The 16,225-nt window shown below is 43.7% G+C and overlaps 1 protein-coding gene across 6 annotated transcripts in view; it reads left to right on the top strand.

The window, feature by feature from the left end:
- The window catches only part of ZBBX (zinc finger B-box domain containing), a 291,614-nt gene that overhangs the window by 123,753 nt on the left and 151,636 nt on the right, over nt 1–16,225 (top strand). For all 6 annotated transcript variants that reach the window (XM_068280953.1, XM_068280952.1, XM_068280949.1 and 3 more), the window contains one exon: nt 4,250–4,373. In XM_068280953.1, coding sequence (XP_068137054.1) covers nt 4,250–4,373 — 124 coding nt within the window. The remainder of the gene's footprint in view (nt 1–4,249; nt 4,374–16,225) is intronic.

Raw genomic sequence — 16,225 nt, 5'->3', positions numbered from 1 at the left:
CTCCTCTTTCACATGTTCAGGTACCCCCTTGGGCTGCAGCTGCCCAAGGCCTGGGCCTTTGGGGCCTTTCCAGAAATCCGGCCCTGGGCGTGTCACCAAAGATTCTCTTCCTTCTGGGATGTCAGCTGGGACTTATTCCCTTTAATTCAATGTGCAGCTTTCTGCCTGCTTTATCTTATAAATGAGACTGAGCACCTGGTGTAAAAACTCGGTAGGGAATGTTTTATTCCTAATATTGTGTAGCCATTTAAAAGATACATACCACTTTCTTTCTCATAAGAGATTGTCTTTTTATTCTTCATCCCACTGAGGAAATGCGAACACGTCTGTATTTAATCCATATACCATACAACATCTAACATTTCTTTGCAATTCAGATGATTCTTCATCATCAAAGGTTTGCACATTTGCATTTTGCATTTATTTTCTCGCTAATTACATATTTTGCATGCTGACGCTGACTTGCCAGCAAACAGATTCTGTTGATGCTTTATGCTTTAACAACGATGGGCCGTTAAAGCCCCAAATTGACAAGAGTTCTCATTTAGAAGATACTTGCGGTATCCGTCACACTCTTTGTTTTACAGTATACTATCCCTCTACTGCAGCGGCTTCTGAACTACAAATGCAGACATTGTTACCTCTGTTCTAGCTGCTTATGGTATTCTGCACAAAAGAATTCCCTCTCTTATGTGTATTAAAAAGCCAAGGAGTAACAAAAGGCTTCACGTAGTTTTTGTTCAAGAAGCAAAGAAGAAAGAAAAGGAATTGGAAGAGGTTGAATCTGAAGAGGAGGAAGTTAAAGGTCACTTCTCACCTTATATTTTGAAAAGTATCCATACGTGACGTGAAGTAAGATTACACTATAAAAAACGATTTTGACACAGTTGCGTGACAATAGTCATACTGTATGGGACAAAAAAAACAGCAGAGAACCATTATGCAGACCACAGACTGCTTGAAATGTTATCAGTTAGATCAATGACTTTTACCTACAGTTGTTTATTGTAACGTTGCCCATAGACAGCAGAGGGTGGACAGATATGCATGAATGATAACACTGCGGGTAATTTGGGCTCCCCTTAGAGTTCAGTTTTAGGGGCAGAAATATTGGCAGAGGGAATGTTTAGTGATGAAGGCAGCAACTGATATTGGTGGAGATTACGGGGGGGGGGGGGGGGGGGGGGTCAGTTATAGTTAGGCATCATTAGGCAGAAGGTCCAGGTGAGAAGATGTTTAGGTGATAGTAACATATTGGTAAAAATACAAGAGATTCTACAATTGAACTAACTCACTGCCTGATAGTAGAATATTGGTAACTTTACCGATAATTTACTAGTGGCTTTCAATAGCACCCAAATTACCGCAGCACCCTTTAGGAGCAGATGCCAAGAGGGACAAGTGACAATCCTTGTTTCTTTAACAGGTGATATTTGACTGGTTTCACTGTCCAACTCGTCCAAATTGACTCCACTTTTGATTGCACTTGTCTTTATAAGTCTATAGTTTTCCATAAAAGTGCCCCAGGAACTCTGTTATTATTATTATGAATTTATATTGTATTAAAGAAATTTCCTCAGTGCTTTACAGAGTACTGTTTGGAAAAGATGTACAGCGCTCACCACCCCACCAGATTAGCCAAGAGCAGGATCACGAGCAGCCAGACCCCATAAGCACTGTAAAAGGAAGGAAGATCCGCTTCTCTGGCATATAAAAGACCGATCTTTATTAATGCATAAATAAGCCAGACAAGAAATTAGCTCACGCGTAGGCTTTGATACGCGTGAGCTAATTTGTTGTCCAGCTTATTTATGCTTTAATAAAGATTGGACTTTTATATGCCAGAGAAGCGGATCTTCCTTCCTTTTACTTTACAGAGTACGGTACATTGAAAAACTAATTTTACCAAAAAAAAGTCACGCTTTCCCCAATTTCTCTTGTGTCCCATGCCTTACTTTTGACTTGTCACTGTGTTGGGATGCCTCATTTAAAATTATAAGGCTTGGTAAATAGAAGGGGATGAGCTCAAGCACTACATTTCCATACAATAATCAAATTATACTAGACAGTCGTTAACTCAAGTATAGTTTATTTTTTCTATTGTCTTGTGCCAATGGAGGGACAAACTTTTCCAGTGAGCTATTAAATGAATGATGCTGCCATTTTGAATTATATCTCTCACAGGCTGGCACAGATAATCTTAGCTCAAAATTAAATTAAAAATGGGGAGCAGGAATGTTCTCCCAGCCGCAGGCGCATGAACAAGGAGGCACATTGCTGGGCAGTGCTTGCACCGTCGGCCACGACCACCCGGACCAGGAAGTAGGTTCGGAGGGTCGTAGGCTGTACCGGAGGGGGACAGAGGAGAACGAGGGGAGCGGTGGGCATGAGGAGAAATGACTAAACATGCCTGCTCCCCATTTTTAATTTAATTTTGAGCTAATGTATCCTTTTAAAAGGCAGTAGCCATGTTGGGTCACATTATGTTACAGTCAGCAATCTCTTTGGCTGCAGACGTGTCTGACAATACCATAAACAAGCATGCAGCTAGTGTACTGGTTAAGGGCAATGTCTTTCACATGGGAGACCAGGGTTCAAATTCTGGCTACGGTCAGTTCCTATTCAGTAAGGAGTCCTTAGGCAAGACGCTCTAACACTGCAGGGTGGCCTCTTTAGTGAGTCCCAGTGGCTGCAGCTCTTGAGTGCTTTGAGTCCATCAGGAGAAAAGTGCTATACAAATGTTCGTATTGTTATCATTAATCTTGTCAGTTCTGACTATAGTGTCAGAAACACCTGGTCTGCTGCATGCTTGTTCATGGTCTATGGCTAAAAGTATTAGAGGCAGAGGACCAGCAGTATAGCCAGGCAACTGGTATTGTTTAAAAGGAAATAAATATGGCAGCCTCCATATCCCTCTCTCTTCAGTTGTCCTTTAAGCTGCCAACACATTGTTTTTGCCTCACCCAAAATGAGTGTGCTGCGTCCCCTAGTGCCACTGGCCTCTACACTAGTGATCCATATGGATAAATCACTCTCCTCTAATACCTTTTTTCCATGGGAACTCATTTCCATTGCATGTTTTTTTTTTTTTTGTGTATGCAATTTTACATTATAATGCATAGTACATGAAAGTATATGTGATAGTTCCCATCCCATGTGATTGTGCATGCGTGAAAATAGCTCACAGCATGCAACAATGTGATGGCGTTTCTTATGCAATTAGCATATAAAGGGTTTCAGAAGCAAACAACGTGTGTAGTTAGGTGTATGCATTTGTCACTGTGTTTTTCGAAAAAATGTCCTACTGTAGGTAGAATTGCATAGCAGGAAAAAAAACTAAAAAAAAAAGCATGCAAAAACACACATAAAATGCATGGAAACAGATTTAAAAAATACATGCAATTTGACTTTGGAAATGGATTCTGAGGAAGCCTCCACAACATTGTTCAACTCACACGCCTGCCTACTTCCATCTCTGTAGTGCTGTACACACGGCTTGGCAGGACGCTGAACTGCCTGTACTGCTCTCTTCTCTGAACTGTCTCCTCAAGCGATCGGCATAGATCGTGTCAGGCTACAATAACTGAAAGGGTATATTTAGCGGAGCCCAAATGGCTCTTAGTTTCGGTCAGCATTTAGGTCATCTGACCCTGAATTAGCATGAGCATTAATTACCGTAGGTTTTTTAGGACATTTTAAAATGTTCTGTCTCCTGTATCCCAAATTGCCTTCTTCATTGCTTGTTGTTGACTTAGATATTTTGGGTTTAGGTCCACTTTGAACATTTGAATTACCTAAGCTATAAAGTATTACATCCTATATAATAAAATCCCTGTTCTGCGTCCTCCTCTGTCCATGCGTCTTGTAGTGCCTGGCATGCACGTGCAGCACACGGATGTGCTTCCGGCAGTGGTCAGGAAGGGTGTGGATCGCGCGCGCCAATGGGCATATCTAGGGTTGCGGAGGTGCGCAAGGCACACAGTTGTGCACAGCGCATCCCAGCCTGTTATTAAATGGGCTTTGTAGGTAGTATTAGAAATAATTCATTTTGCTTTAATTATGATTATAAAGTGTACTTGTAAAGCTGATACTGGAAGTCTGTTTTGCAAATATTCTTTGTATGCATGCAATTAGAATGCAGCTTTAAATAATAATACTGTATAAAGTCTTCCTTAGAGAGATCATGTACTTATGTAAAATGACAATGTTCTTCTGTAGGACTGATGTAAGGATTCATCTTGTTTCCCAGATTCCACCGGTAATTCAGCAGCAGTTCAGACTGTTCTGACTGGACGAGGAAAACCACTTCAAGTTGAATTCAAAGAAAGTGGCCTAAGCTATATGGAGAAACTGATGCTAAAAAAACACAGAAGGTTTGATCTTCATAAAAAATATAATACTGATGAGTTATGTCTCTAGGGCATGCATGTCAAACTCTGGCCCGTAGGCCAACTCTGGCCCTTGAAGCCCTCAGATTTGGCCCTCAGGCGGTTTCCCCTGTCTGCATTATGTTTGGCCCATTCTAGACCACCAGGGAAGCTATATTGGAGGGTAAGCCCTAAATCACCAGGGAATCCATATGGGGAGGTAGGGGGAAAGCACTAGATACCAGGGAACTGTATAGGAGAGGGAAGGGGGCCATTAGACACCAGGGAACTGTATAGGGGAGGAAGGACCACTAAACATCAGGGAACTGTATAGGGTTTGGAGGTGGGCTATTAGACACCAGGGAACTTTATAAGGGAGAGAGGTGGCCACTAGACATTAAAGGATACCCCAACTGAAATGTGACATAATGAGATAGACATGTGTATGTACAGTGCCTAGTACACAAATAACTATGCTGTGTTCCTTTTTTCTTTCTCTGCATGAAAGAGTTCAATATAAGGTATGCAAGTGGCTGATTCAGTCCTGACTCAGACAGGAAGTGACTACAGTGTGACCCTCACTGATAAGAAATTACAACTATAAAACACTTTTCTAGCAGAAAATGGCTTCTGAGAGCAAGAAAGAGATAAAAAAGGGGAATTTCTTATCAGTGAGGGTCACACTGTAGTCACTTCCTGTCTGAGTCAGGACTGAGTCAGCCACTTACATACCTGATATTTAACTCTTTCAGGCAGAGAAAGAAAAAAAGGAACACAGCATAGTTATTTGTGTACTAGGCACTGTACATACACATGTCTATCTCATTATGTCACATTTCAGTTGGGGTATCCTTTAAAGAGACACTGAAGCGAGACTAAATCTCGCTTCAGGTCTTATATATAGCAGGGGCACGTGTGCCCCTGCTAAAACGCCGCTATCGCGCGGCTTAACGGGGGTCCCTTCACCCGCAACCCACCCCCCGCAAAAGTTGGTCATAAAATGGTCGCTGGTAATCTTCTTCCTGGAGGCAGGGCTAACGGCTGCAGCCCTGCCTCCCAGCGCGTCTATCAGACGCGCATCCCCGCCTCTCCCCCGCCCCTCTCAGTGAAGGAAGACTGAGAGGGGCGGAGGAGAGGCGGAGATACGCGTCTGACAGACGCGCATGGGGCAGGGCTGCGGCGGTTAGCCCTGCCCCAACCAGGAAGCGCTCCCCCGCTGCACGGAGGGGGTTTGGGGGGACAGGGACCCCCGTTAAGCCGCGCTATAGCGGCGTTTTAGCAGGGGCACGCATGCCCCTGCTAGCTATGAGGTCTGAAGCGAGATCTATTCTCGCTTCAGACTCTCTTTAAGGTTGGCCTGTGACTTGGTCCCACAGCTCAATTTCTGCCCAATTTGTAATTAAGTTTGACACCCCTGCCCTAGGGCTATATTTTACTGAGAACTTGTTACCTCTGAGTTTGTATACATTTTGTCACGCTTACATTTTCACATGTAATCTTTGAAGTGTAGACCTTCCTCAGATATTAATATTTTCATGTGTACCTTTCAAGGCAACATTCTTCCTAAGTCAGGTTAATTCAGTTATGAAGAAAGTCCTCTGAATTCTCCTTACAGCCTGTAGCTGTGCTGCATTTTGTAGATCCCGGCGATGTCACGATGTTGTGAGTGCCGCTCAGAGTGCATGCTGAGTGATTCAAGCCATGGACTACGTCTCCTGGCATGCATTGCGGAAGTCGTGAACATGTGACTTCGTCCAGTATCTTCTAAATGCGGCACAGCTGCGTGCTGTCCTGGGGATGATGGCAGATCCCATATGGATGGGGGATCAGACTGCATTATTGCATTTAAGTTAAGTTTGCATGTTAAAAATGAATGACCTATCTTATTCGAGACAATTATAAACAAAAAAATGGTTTACAACAATTATATGTCTCCTTGAAAGTACCTGTGAGTTTAAAGGGGACTTGAGATACTGATGCTCACATCTAGTAGATCTCATGGCAAAGCATGTAATTTGTTTGATCAGATTTGCAAAGCTCTGATTTGCTGTGATCACATTGTGCTTTAGCACATGACCATGACTAGCAAATCAGAGACTAAGGCCTGGTTCACATTAGCGTTCGCTGTCCGGATCCGCCTGAACGGATCCGGATACTGTACAAACGGAACGTACGTTCCGCATAGCAATGCAAAGTCTATGCGTACGTTCACATGCGTACGTTCCGTACAGAACGGAGCTGGATCGGATCCGGACTCCGGACACTTTTCCAACATGCGCTATTTTTCGGGTCCGGTCATCCGGCCCACGCACCCGGGCCGGATCCTGACCCGAACATGCGGCCATGCTGTGCAATGAGAAACGGATGTTTCTCATCACACTGGCAATAGGACCGGATGCTTCCAGCACCGGTCCTATGCCACTTTGGGGCCCCGGACTACACGCCAGTATCCTCCATGCTTGCAGTGCCTTTCTGGGCATTTACTTTATTGTAGCTGGAACTGATACATTCCGGATCCGCAACTGGTGGCAACTTGTGGCCACCGCAGAGACCCGTACGGTCTCTTTGCGGCCCCCGGACCCGGACCCCGGACACTTGCGGACTCGAACCGCAAGTGTGAATGGGGCCTTACATATCTATCAGCTGACAAAACTGATCGCATGCTTCTCCATGAGTTCTCCTAGACATGACCATCAATAGAGATGAACACCTCAGGTTATATGCATACATTGGGCTTACTCCAGCCCTCTGTAGTTCGTTGAGTCCCTTGGATTCTGTCTCGTCTTCTCTGTTGTGCCGATGGGGGGCCCACTCCTGGCCATGCACCATTTCAGTTTGGGCTCCCATTGGCAGGAGCATTTTGTGCAAGCCCAATTACAGGGCTTGATTCTCAAAGCGGTGCTAACCAAGTTAGCACACCTAAAAACTTTTAGGCGTCATAACTATAGCACTCACTGGGTTAGCACCACTGTGTACACCTGATCGCGCGCAAAGTCCCGCGTGCAAAAGTTTGCGTGCGAAATGCCGATGCCCTTCTAAGGTCGCATTGGGTTTGACTTTAATGGCGCATGAAGCGACGTTAAAGTCGCACCCCATGCGACCTTATAGGGGCATCGGGTGCATCGTTAAAGTCGCACCGCGATGCAACGTTTAGCGCGCACCGCGCTTTGCGCGCTGGACTTTGGCGCGAGTGTTAATTGTCACGTCCAAACTGTGTTTGGGCGTGATAAGGGGCTTTTCACAAGCGTGCTAACACTTAGCACTGCTTTGTGAATCAAGCCCACAGTCTTCAAGAGCAATCGTGGGGTGTGCTCGGGCGCAACCGCGCATGCTCAGTACCCCGCGAGTGGGCCAGTCTGAGAATTTATCGGGCAAGACTGTGGAAGAACAGAAGGGATTGGACAGAATCTGAGGGACTAGATGGAGTTCAGGGGGCAGGAGGAAGCGCTAGGTAAGTATAAAACCTGAGGTGTTCTTTGTCTTAGGTACTCTTTAAGCCTTTCTGCAGCATTTCAAACATTTGAAGATGTGGGAAATAAAGAAATAGTATTCAACTACATATAAAAAGTAACGATTCCTATAGGTCATGAAACACATAGAAAGGACCCTCCACAAGCGGCACTGACACTTATACAGCTGTGTGGATGGCTTGATTGCAACTTTAAAGAGACACTGAAGCGAAAAAAAAATTATGATATAATGATTTGTATGTATAGTACTGCTAAGAAATAAAGCATTAGGAGCGGAGACATAAGTCTAACATTTGTTTCCAGTACAGGAAGAGGTAAGAAACTCCAGTTGTTATCTATGCAAAAGAGCCATTGAGTTCTACGACTTTGAAAGTCGCAGAGAGTTCTGACTTCTGATTAGGTTATCTCAGCTGTATTGTGTTTTTCTTTTGCAGAGAACAGTTCAGGACAGGTCAAAAGTTCACTGCCTGTTCTATAAAAACATTTTGGGCTTGATTCACAAAGCCGTGCTAACTGTTTAGCACAGGCGTGCTAAACAGTTAGCATGTGAAGTGCCGTTCGTGGACTTTTGCGCACGCAAAGTGCCGCGATTCGCGCAATCGTGGACTTTTGCGGAAAAGTCTGCGATCGCGCGAATCGTGGCACTTAGGCCTCGTTCACATCAGGGCCGTTTCTGTGCGCTTTTCACAGCGCACTGCCCTGTGCGTTCAGCAAGGTATTGATTTTTCCATGTAACTAAATGTAGCTGGTTCACATCTATGCGCTGCGCTGAGCAGCGTTACAGAAACGTAGTGTTGCAGGCATTTCTGTGCGTTGAGCTGGAAAGCGCACAGCAATGCAAGTGAATGGGTCCGCTTTTTTAGCGCATAGAAGCGCGTACAAGCGCATAGAAGCGCATGCGTTTTTTACCCCTAATTGGAGAAAAAAATACATTTACATACAAAAACAAAGTTTTATTGACAACTGCTGCTGCTACAGTAAGCAAAACGTGCTTTAAAGAAGCGCAGCGCAACGCACAGAAACGCGGACGAAAGCGCGCACAAGCGCATGCGTTTTTTACCCTGCGCTTTAACACGTTTTTCAGCGCAGCAGATGTGAACGAGGCCTTAGCGCGTGCAAAAGTCGATGCTAAACAGTTAGCACGGCTTTGTGAATCAAGCCCTTAGAATGCTGAATAATGTGTAAATTGCACATATTAGAGAATGATGCAATGTTATAAAAAAAAAAGCTATATAACTGAAAATAAAAATATGAGAATATTTTCTTTGCTACCAATGTTCTAGTAATTACCCCTACTACACAACCAGTTCATGATATCATAATTTTTTTTGCTTCAGTGTCTCTTTAAGCCTAGTACACACTAGATGATTCTCTGTTTCACTTTTCTTTTTTCTTTTTTTACCTGTTTAGCTGAGTTTTTTTAAATGCCTGATATGATTTGGATACAATTTAAAACATTAGTGCAAGACAGTGGTCTGTTTTTTAGAGGATAGCTCCCTTGCTGAAAGCTGTGCATGTAAACGATTATTGAAATTCATTTGATTTGGGGAAAGATCTTGTATTATAATCATTTATATCTCTAAGGTCAAATTGCACTTTTTGCAACCTTGGCAACAGTACTCTGTGTTCTATGTTTAGAGTGCTGTTGCCATGACATTATATATCAACTTAAAGTTTGCTGTAGGAGCAATTAGCTCTACAGAGCAGCAGTCTTTGTTATTCATTTTCAACATCTGGACTAGTAGGAAATCTCACACCCCTATCTACGGTAACAGTAAAAAAGGGCGCAGGAGGCTAGTGGACAAATCGGGCGCCGCCATTCACTCCCATAATAAATATCGTTTAATGGGCGCCCGATAGGAAAAAAGGGCGCCGGAGAAAAATAACGTTTTAAAAGCGGCGCCCGGAGACTTAATGTTTTATTACTGCTTCTCATGATTACACATTATTTAATGATTTATACATTTTTTAATATTATTTTTAAACGAAAAACAGTACAATATTTTTTTCAAACATTATTTTTAAACGAAAAACAGTAACCTTTTTTTTCACATTATTTTTAAACGAAAAAACCGCACAATATGTTTTTGAAACGTTATTAATGCTTATCACAGGGGGGTCTTAGGTTTAGGCACCAACAGGGGGGTCTTAGGTTTAGGCATCAACAGGGGGGTCTTAGGTTTAGGCACCAACAGGGGGGTCTTAGGTTTAGGCACCAACAGGGGGGTCTTAGGTTTAGGCACCAACAGGGGGGTCTTAGGTTTAGGCACCACCAGGGGGGTCTTAGGTTTAGGCACCAACAGGGGGTCTTAGGTTTAGGCACCAACAGGGGGGTCTTAGGTTTAGGCACCAACAGGGGGTCTTAGGTTTAGGCACCAACAGGGGGGTCTTAGGTTTAGGCACTAACAGGGGGGTCTAGGGGTTAGGGGTAGGTACAGGGAGGGTTACCTAGTATTTTTTTTTTTAAACGTTATTATACGTTTCACTATTTAAACGAAAGATTAACGTTTTTACAATTGCCGATTTAATGCACATTATTTAATGATTTATAACTTTATAAAACATTAATTTTAAACGAAATACAGTACAATATATTTTTAAACGTTATCCATGCTTATCGTTTAAAACCCCGCGCCCTTTTTTCCCAGCGCCCCTTTTTAACGTACGCCCTATCTACACCCCTAAACGGTTTTTGTTAGGGAAACTGTGGGATGGCTGTGTTTTATAAGCACTTCAAAACAAAGTAGTCAAGTTGAAATAATGTTTGCCATCGGTCTTAAAAATATGTAGAGCTACTGTAATCTTCATGAACTGAACTATTTTTAAAAACGGGGGACTGAATTATTTTCAATAATTGTAGCATATACTTGCTGTTGCTTTGTACTTATTCTGGTAGCTAAGAAGTTTTCGTGTTTGCTAGTCTCTTTGAAATCGTTCTTATTGCTTCTTCAGTTGTAGATGGACTTTTTTCCTGCTTATTACTGGATTGCTGAACTAGTAGTGTTGGTCTATGGACCACTGAAGACTCATGAGAGTTTAGTAATGTAGACCAGGTTAAAATCCATAATGGCTTTATGTTGTTTGGCTCTATATTGCATGGAGTGCTTATAAATACAGTCATTCCACAATGTATCTAACTGGATCCCCAGTGACTTCTCCCCCCGTCTTGAAGGCTACAGCACCAGTCCTCCTGTGTGGGCGTTCCTTGGTGCATTAGGGCAGATAAAGAAAACTCAAGCTCACCTGTCTACACACAGGGATTATGTAACAATAGTTGACAGCAGTAGCAGCAGGTAGTGTAACAGACTGTTGGGGTAGATCAGTTTTTGGACATTTTCAAGGTGTAATGAAAACAAATGTTTAATATCAGAAGCTCTTCTAGGTAATCTAATAGAAGGCATGTTGAACTACTTCAAAGAAGGAGTGTTATACAGTATGCCTATTGACTGCATATTTGTGCATTATAGAGTACCCAGAGAGCTCATGGTAATCCAGAACTATGGACTAAAAAGCCCTCTTGCTAAAAACAGTGCTTACTATGAATTTGCCTTCTTGAAACAGGAGGTATTTGCAATTATTCACCTTTATGTGAGTAAAACACATCTCCCATAATCCATCACTGTAGAATATGCAAATAATTCATTTGTATCTCTGAAAGCCAGACACACATCCAGAACCACTGCCTAAATGGTTGTAATCTTTTTTACTCGCATAAAGTTAAACAATTGGAAATACCTTCTGATTTAAGATGGCAAATTTATCTTTAACATATTTTTGCACAGAATACATTTTCTGCGTCCTGAACGTGCGCAGTTCTCTAAGACTAAACCGCGCATGCACAGGACTCTTTCGCTGGCTGGCGTGATGATGCGCAGCATGCTCAAAGAGGGCGCACAAGGGCGACCTTAGCCGAAGTCGCCGGATTACCGGAGTCGGCATCAGGACCACAGAAGGGGCCAGGAGGAAGCTGGGGGACCTCACGGACTACGGGGGGCTGGAAGAAGCCCCAGGTAAGTCCAAATTTCATTTTTATGCAGAGCTCAAGGACCCTTTAAAGAGGAACTATCAAAGAAACTGTTCTTCTCTAAATACCACATACCTATTGAGCTTTAAGCCTAGCAACAACAGAAAGCTTTTCAGAAGTCTCTGATCACAGCCTGTGTGTAAAAAAATGCTTTGTTTATCAGCTTTTGTAACAACTTAAATCGCCGACAGGGCTAGAGCAGTACCATGTAGATAGGTTCCACTTCTCTGTCAATATTCACAGAGCAATGATTTACTGTTTGTTACTGCCCTGCTCACACACACACTGCTGACATTTTTCAGCTACAGAGAAAGGATCTGTGGAGAAGGACCCGTACTTTTTCCTGTACTTGCATGCTGCCCCCCTCCCATTCAGAATGAGCTCTTCCTGGCTGTAAATTCTGTGTACTTTAGATTGCGTAAGGCAGAGAGACACAGGATCAGGCACACAGAGCTGCAGCTAATGAGTTATTTACACACTATTTGAAGCTATATTTTTGGTTTCTACCATTTTAAAGAGCTTCCTGTCACAGGATTACAGCCAGTAAGGACTGTTTCTGTATGCTGCATGTGCTGGACACAGTCCTCCATAGTAATGCCCACAGTGAAAGTTGTTCTCTGTAAATGTCATATTTTCTTTGCAGAAAAAAAATGAAAAGTTGAAAAAAAACGTTTTATTGCTTTTTTTCTAGTAATTACTGGAAATATATGGGACATATAGAATTTTAGTTAACTTTGATAGTTGTCCTTTAAGTTGTCCCTGTCCCTCTAGCTTCCTCTACAACTCCTCTTCCATACCTCTTAAACGTATCGATGGCTAGATAGTGTACTGGTTAAGGGCTCTGCCTCTGACATGGAAGCAGGGTTAAAATCTTGGCTCTTCCTGTTTAGTAAGCCAGCACCTATTCAGTATAGAGAGACCTTGAGCAAGACTGCCTTACTACTGCCTATTGAGCGCACCCTAGTGGCTGCAGCTCTGGCGCTTTGAGTCTGCCAGGAGAAAAGTGCGTTATAAATGTTCTGTGGCTTGTCTTGTTTAAAGCTTATTCTTTGTGTTCCACCTGTACATGCTTTTCTTAATATACAATGATAGGGTTTGGATTTTGGCCCCATTCATACTAAAAGCTGTATGGTCCCATGTGACTAGAGATACATTTTCGATATAGAGACAAAAACATGTCATATGTAGCAACCATCTACAGATGATTTCACAATATAGGTAAAAGAGGCATCACACAGAAAGTATTTCTTAGTATTTAACATATAAGAAAACCGTCAGATTAGTGAAAAAATCACCAGCTTAACTTATATGTGTAAGAAAATCATGTTATTTTCACACTGCTTTTGTCTGTCTTGATTTCTGCCTGCATTGGCACAATGTCCAAACTTACTGCTGTCTTTTTTTTTCTATACACATATGGATTATACTGATAGTAAAACTCAACCAGGCACATAATAAGTTAAGCAACAAGCATGAAATCCTGGTCCCAAACAATACTGTATGTAATGTAAAGATGGCAGATAAAGGGATTTGCTCATACAAGCAGAAACATACATGTGGAGTTATTAGTGGACTTTAAATAATGAACTCATAAAATTCAGTAAAAAATATACTCCAAGCACACACTGTAACCCTTCATTCTGCCTTGTTGTGAATTATTATCTTGTATTGCTTGACAGTTGAATGGGCACATGACAGGTCAAGGCTGCTTATGTGCAGAAACCCAGGTGAACTATATTAATAAAAAGGTATAGAGAATGAAATGTGAAGAAAATGTAAAAAAAAAAACCCGAAAAAACAAACAAACAGATGGATCAGGCAAATTTGAAAGGAGTGTGTATAGTCTATATACTGTATGTGTTTAACATATTTGGGTACTTATCCGTTAGCTGGGCGCATCCGGCAGGTGGCGCTGTTGTAGCGAATTTCGATGCGCTGGGTTGTATCTAATTCCATTCATACTTCAACGTAGTACTGTGTGAATGGAAGCGCCGCAGGTGGCGCTAATTACATTGATACGTTGATAACAATACAGTGTTAATGGCAAGGAATACATTGTATTTGAAGTGGCTGGCACTTTTACATGGAATTCAAATGAAGGCGGCGGCAATGTAACAGATGAAGCCGCCGCCTTCCTCTGTTCTTCTTCTCCCCCTTTGCCCTCCTCTCGCTTCTACAATGCTGGCAGCCTGCGGGGACATGCGTCTCCCCCCAGAGTCGTTCGTCGCGGCAGGGAATCCTGCTTGTTTCCTTGCGACTAACGACTGTGGGGGGGGACAGGTGTGCCCCCCCCCCCAGCTGGCAGGGTTGTATAGTTGTGAGAGGGCAAAGGGGGAGAAGAAGAACAGACGAAGGCGGCGGCTTCATCTGTTACATTGCCGCCTCCTTCATTTGAATTCCATTAAGTGCCAGTGCCGGCCACTTCAAATACAATGTATTCCTTGCCATTAACACTGTATTGTTATCAACGTATCAATGTAATTAGCGCCACCTGCGGCGCTTCCATTCACACAGTACTACGTTGAAGTATGAATGGAATTAGATACAACCCAGCGCATTGAAATTCGATACAACAGCGCCACCTGCCGGATGCGCCCGGCTAACGGATAAGTACCCATATTTGTATTTAATTTGTGTAGCAGCAACCCCATTTTTTTTTTTTTTTTTCGAAAAATAGAAAGTGTTACCAGTCTAGGTGTAATTTTATTTTTAAAGCTCTGCCTGTGCAGTAAGGAAGCGTCCATCTTTCTAGGTGGTTGCTCATCCAAGATGATTGGTTGTGATTTGCCTCAGGTGTCTTCCATCATCCTTTGCCTTACATTCAGCAGCAAGCCATAATGCTGTATAATTCTTGGGCAACCTCTAATTTAGCTGTGACAGCTGGGTGCTTCATTCTCATCTATCTCATCCCCTCTCCATAGAATGGATTAGTCTGCTAAACAAAAAAACATTTAAGCAGCATGTCTGTACAGTGATCATTGTTCATTTTTCACCCAAAACAATTATAAATAGTAATCTAGCATTTATACGCGATGGATTGCAGCTGCGTAGTGTTGGATGCAGCAGCTGGGAAATCTGAGTCCGTCCCTAGACTCAGGGAAAAGGATTAGTTGCAATGGATATCTCCCAGCGCTGTAAACAGGCCTGGATTTACCTTACAGGAGCCTATAGGCACAGATGTCCTGGCGCCTTAGACTTCACCCTCCATGAACATACAGACCCAAATCAAACTGCACCGCAAGGGTGCTGGTTGTTCCAGCTGTCACTGCTCCCTTACTTCAGTTCCCATCACAGGTACCTACATGTGCCCCTTAGTATTAGGTAGCCAAAGGTACCCTCAATATTAAGAAGCTAGAGGTGCCCCTGACTGAAGGGAGATCTCGTCAGTGGAATGCCGAGAGCTGGGTGATTAACCTCTCATTTACACTCTCGTCAGGACTCTGCATAGAGAAGGAGTTAGGGAGGTGCTCGGGGAGGGGAGTGAGCCGCCCTTCAATCAGCAAGCGCCTGTAGGCACGTGCCTACAGTGCCTTATGGTAAATCTGGCCCTGGCTGCAATACAGTACCTAATGTTCAATTCAGGAGAACATTATTTATTTATTTATTGTATTTATAAAGTGCCAACATATTATGCAGCGTTGGACATTAGTTCAAGTTACAGACAATATTTAGGGGTGACATACAGCAATAAGATAGTACTGGAATTCAAGAAAAAACAGATCACACAGCCCAGTATGAGTACAAGGTAATGCTTAGTCAGTCACTGGATGGGAGCATGGGGCCACTTTGTATTCAAATCGTGCAGTCACTAGCATAAACCAATCCACTCGGCAGTGGTATCAACAGAACCAAGCGGCTCAACTGCAATGTGCAATTATACCCAGCGGTCTCCCCACCTCCCCACATGCACTGCTAGATCAATAACTTCTGCCCCCCAGGGCCGGCCCGCTTATGAGGCGGGGTGAAACTTTTGCCTCAGGCGGCACATTTCTAGGGGCGGCATCCGCCCGTCGGTGGGTGCGGTGAGCCGGCTGCCGAGCTGGAGGGGTAGCGGGCAGGACGGGGGTATTGGGCCTAGCGGCGGGGAGGGGGGTCGGACCCCCCCTCCCTCGCCTGGGTCCCGGTCCTCCGCTCCCCTCCAGCCTTAAATAGATCAGAAGCGCTACTCGTAAGAGGCAGTGGGCGGGGAGGACTCACCTCTTCCTCGACCCAGCGTGTGCTCCACTGACGTCACTTCCTGCAACGCCGCCCACTGTATTGTAAGTGGACGGCGTTGCAGGAAGTGACGTCAGTGGAGCGCACGCTGGATCGAGCGAGGAAGAGGTGAGTGCTCCCCGCCCACTGCCTCTTACGAGTAGCGCTTC

This window comes from Hyperolius riggenbachi, chromosome 4, assembly GCF_040937935.1.
Source record: "Hyperolius riggenbachi isolate aHypRig1 chromosome 4, aHypRig1.pri, whole genome shotgun sequence".
NCBI lineage: Eukaryota > Metazoa > Chordata > Amphibia > Anura > Hyperoliidae > Hyperolius > Hyperolius riggenbachi.
This window is presented reverse-complemented; position numbering and strand designations above follow the sequence as displayed.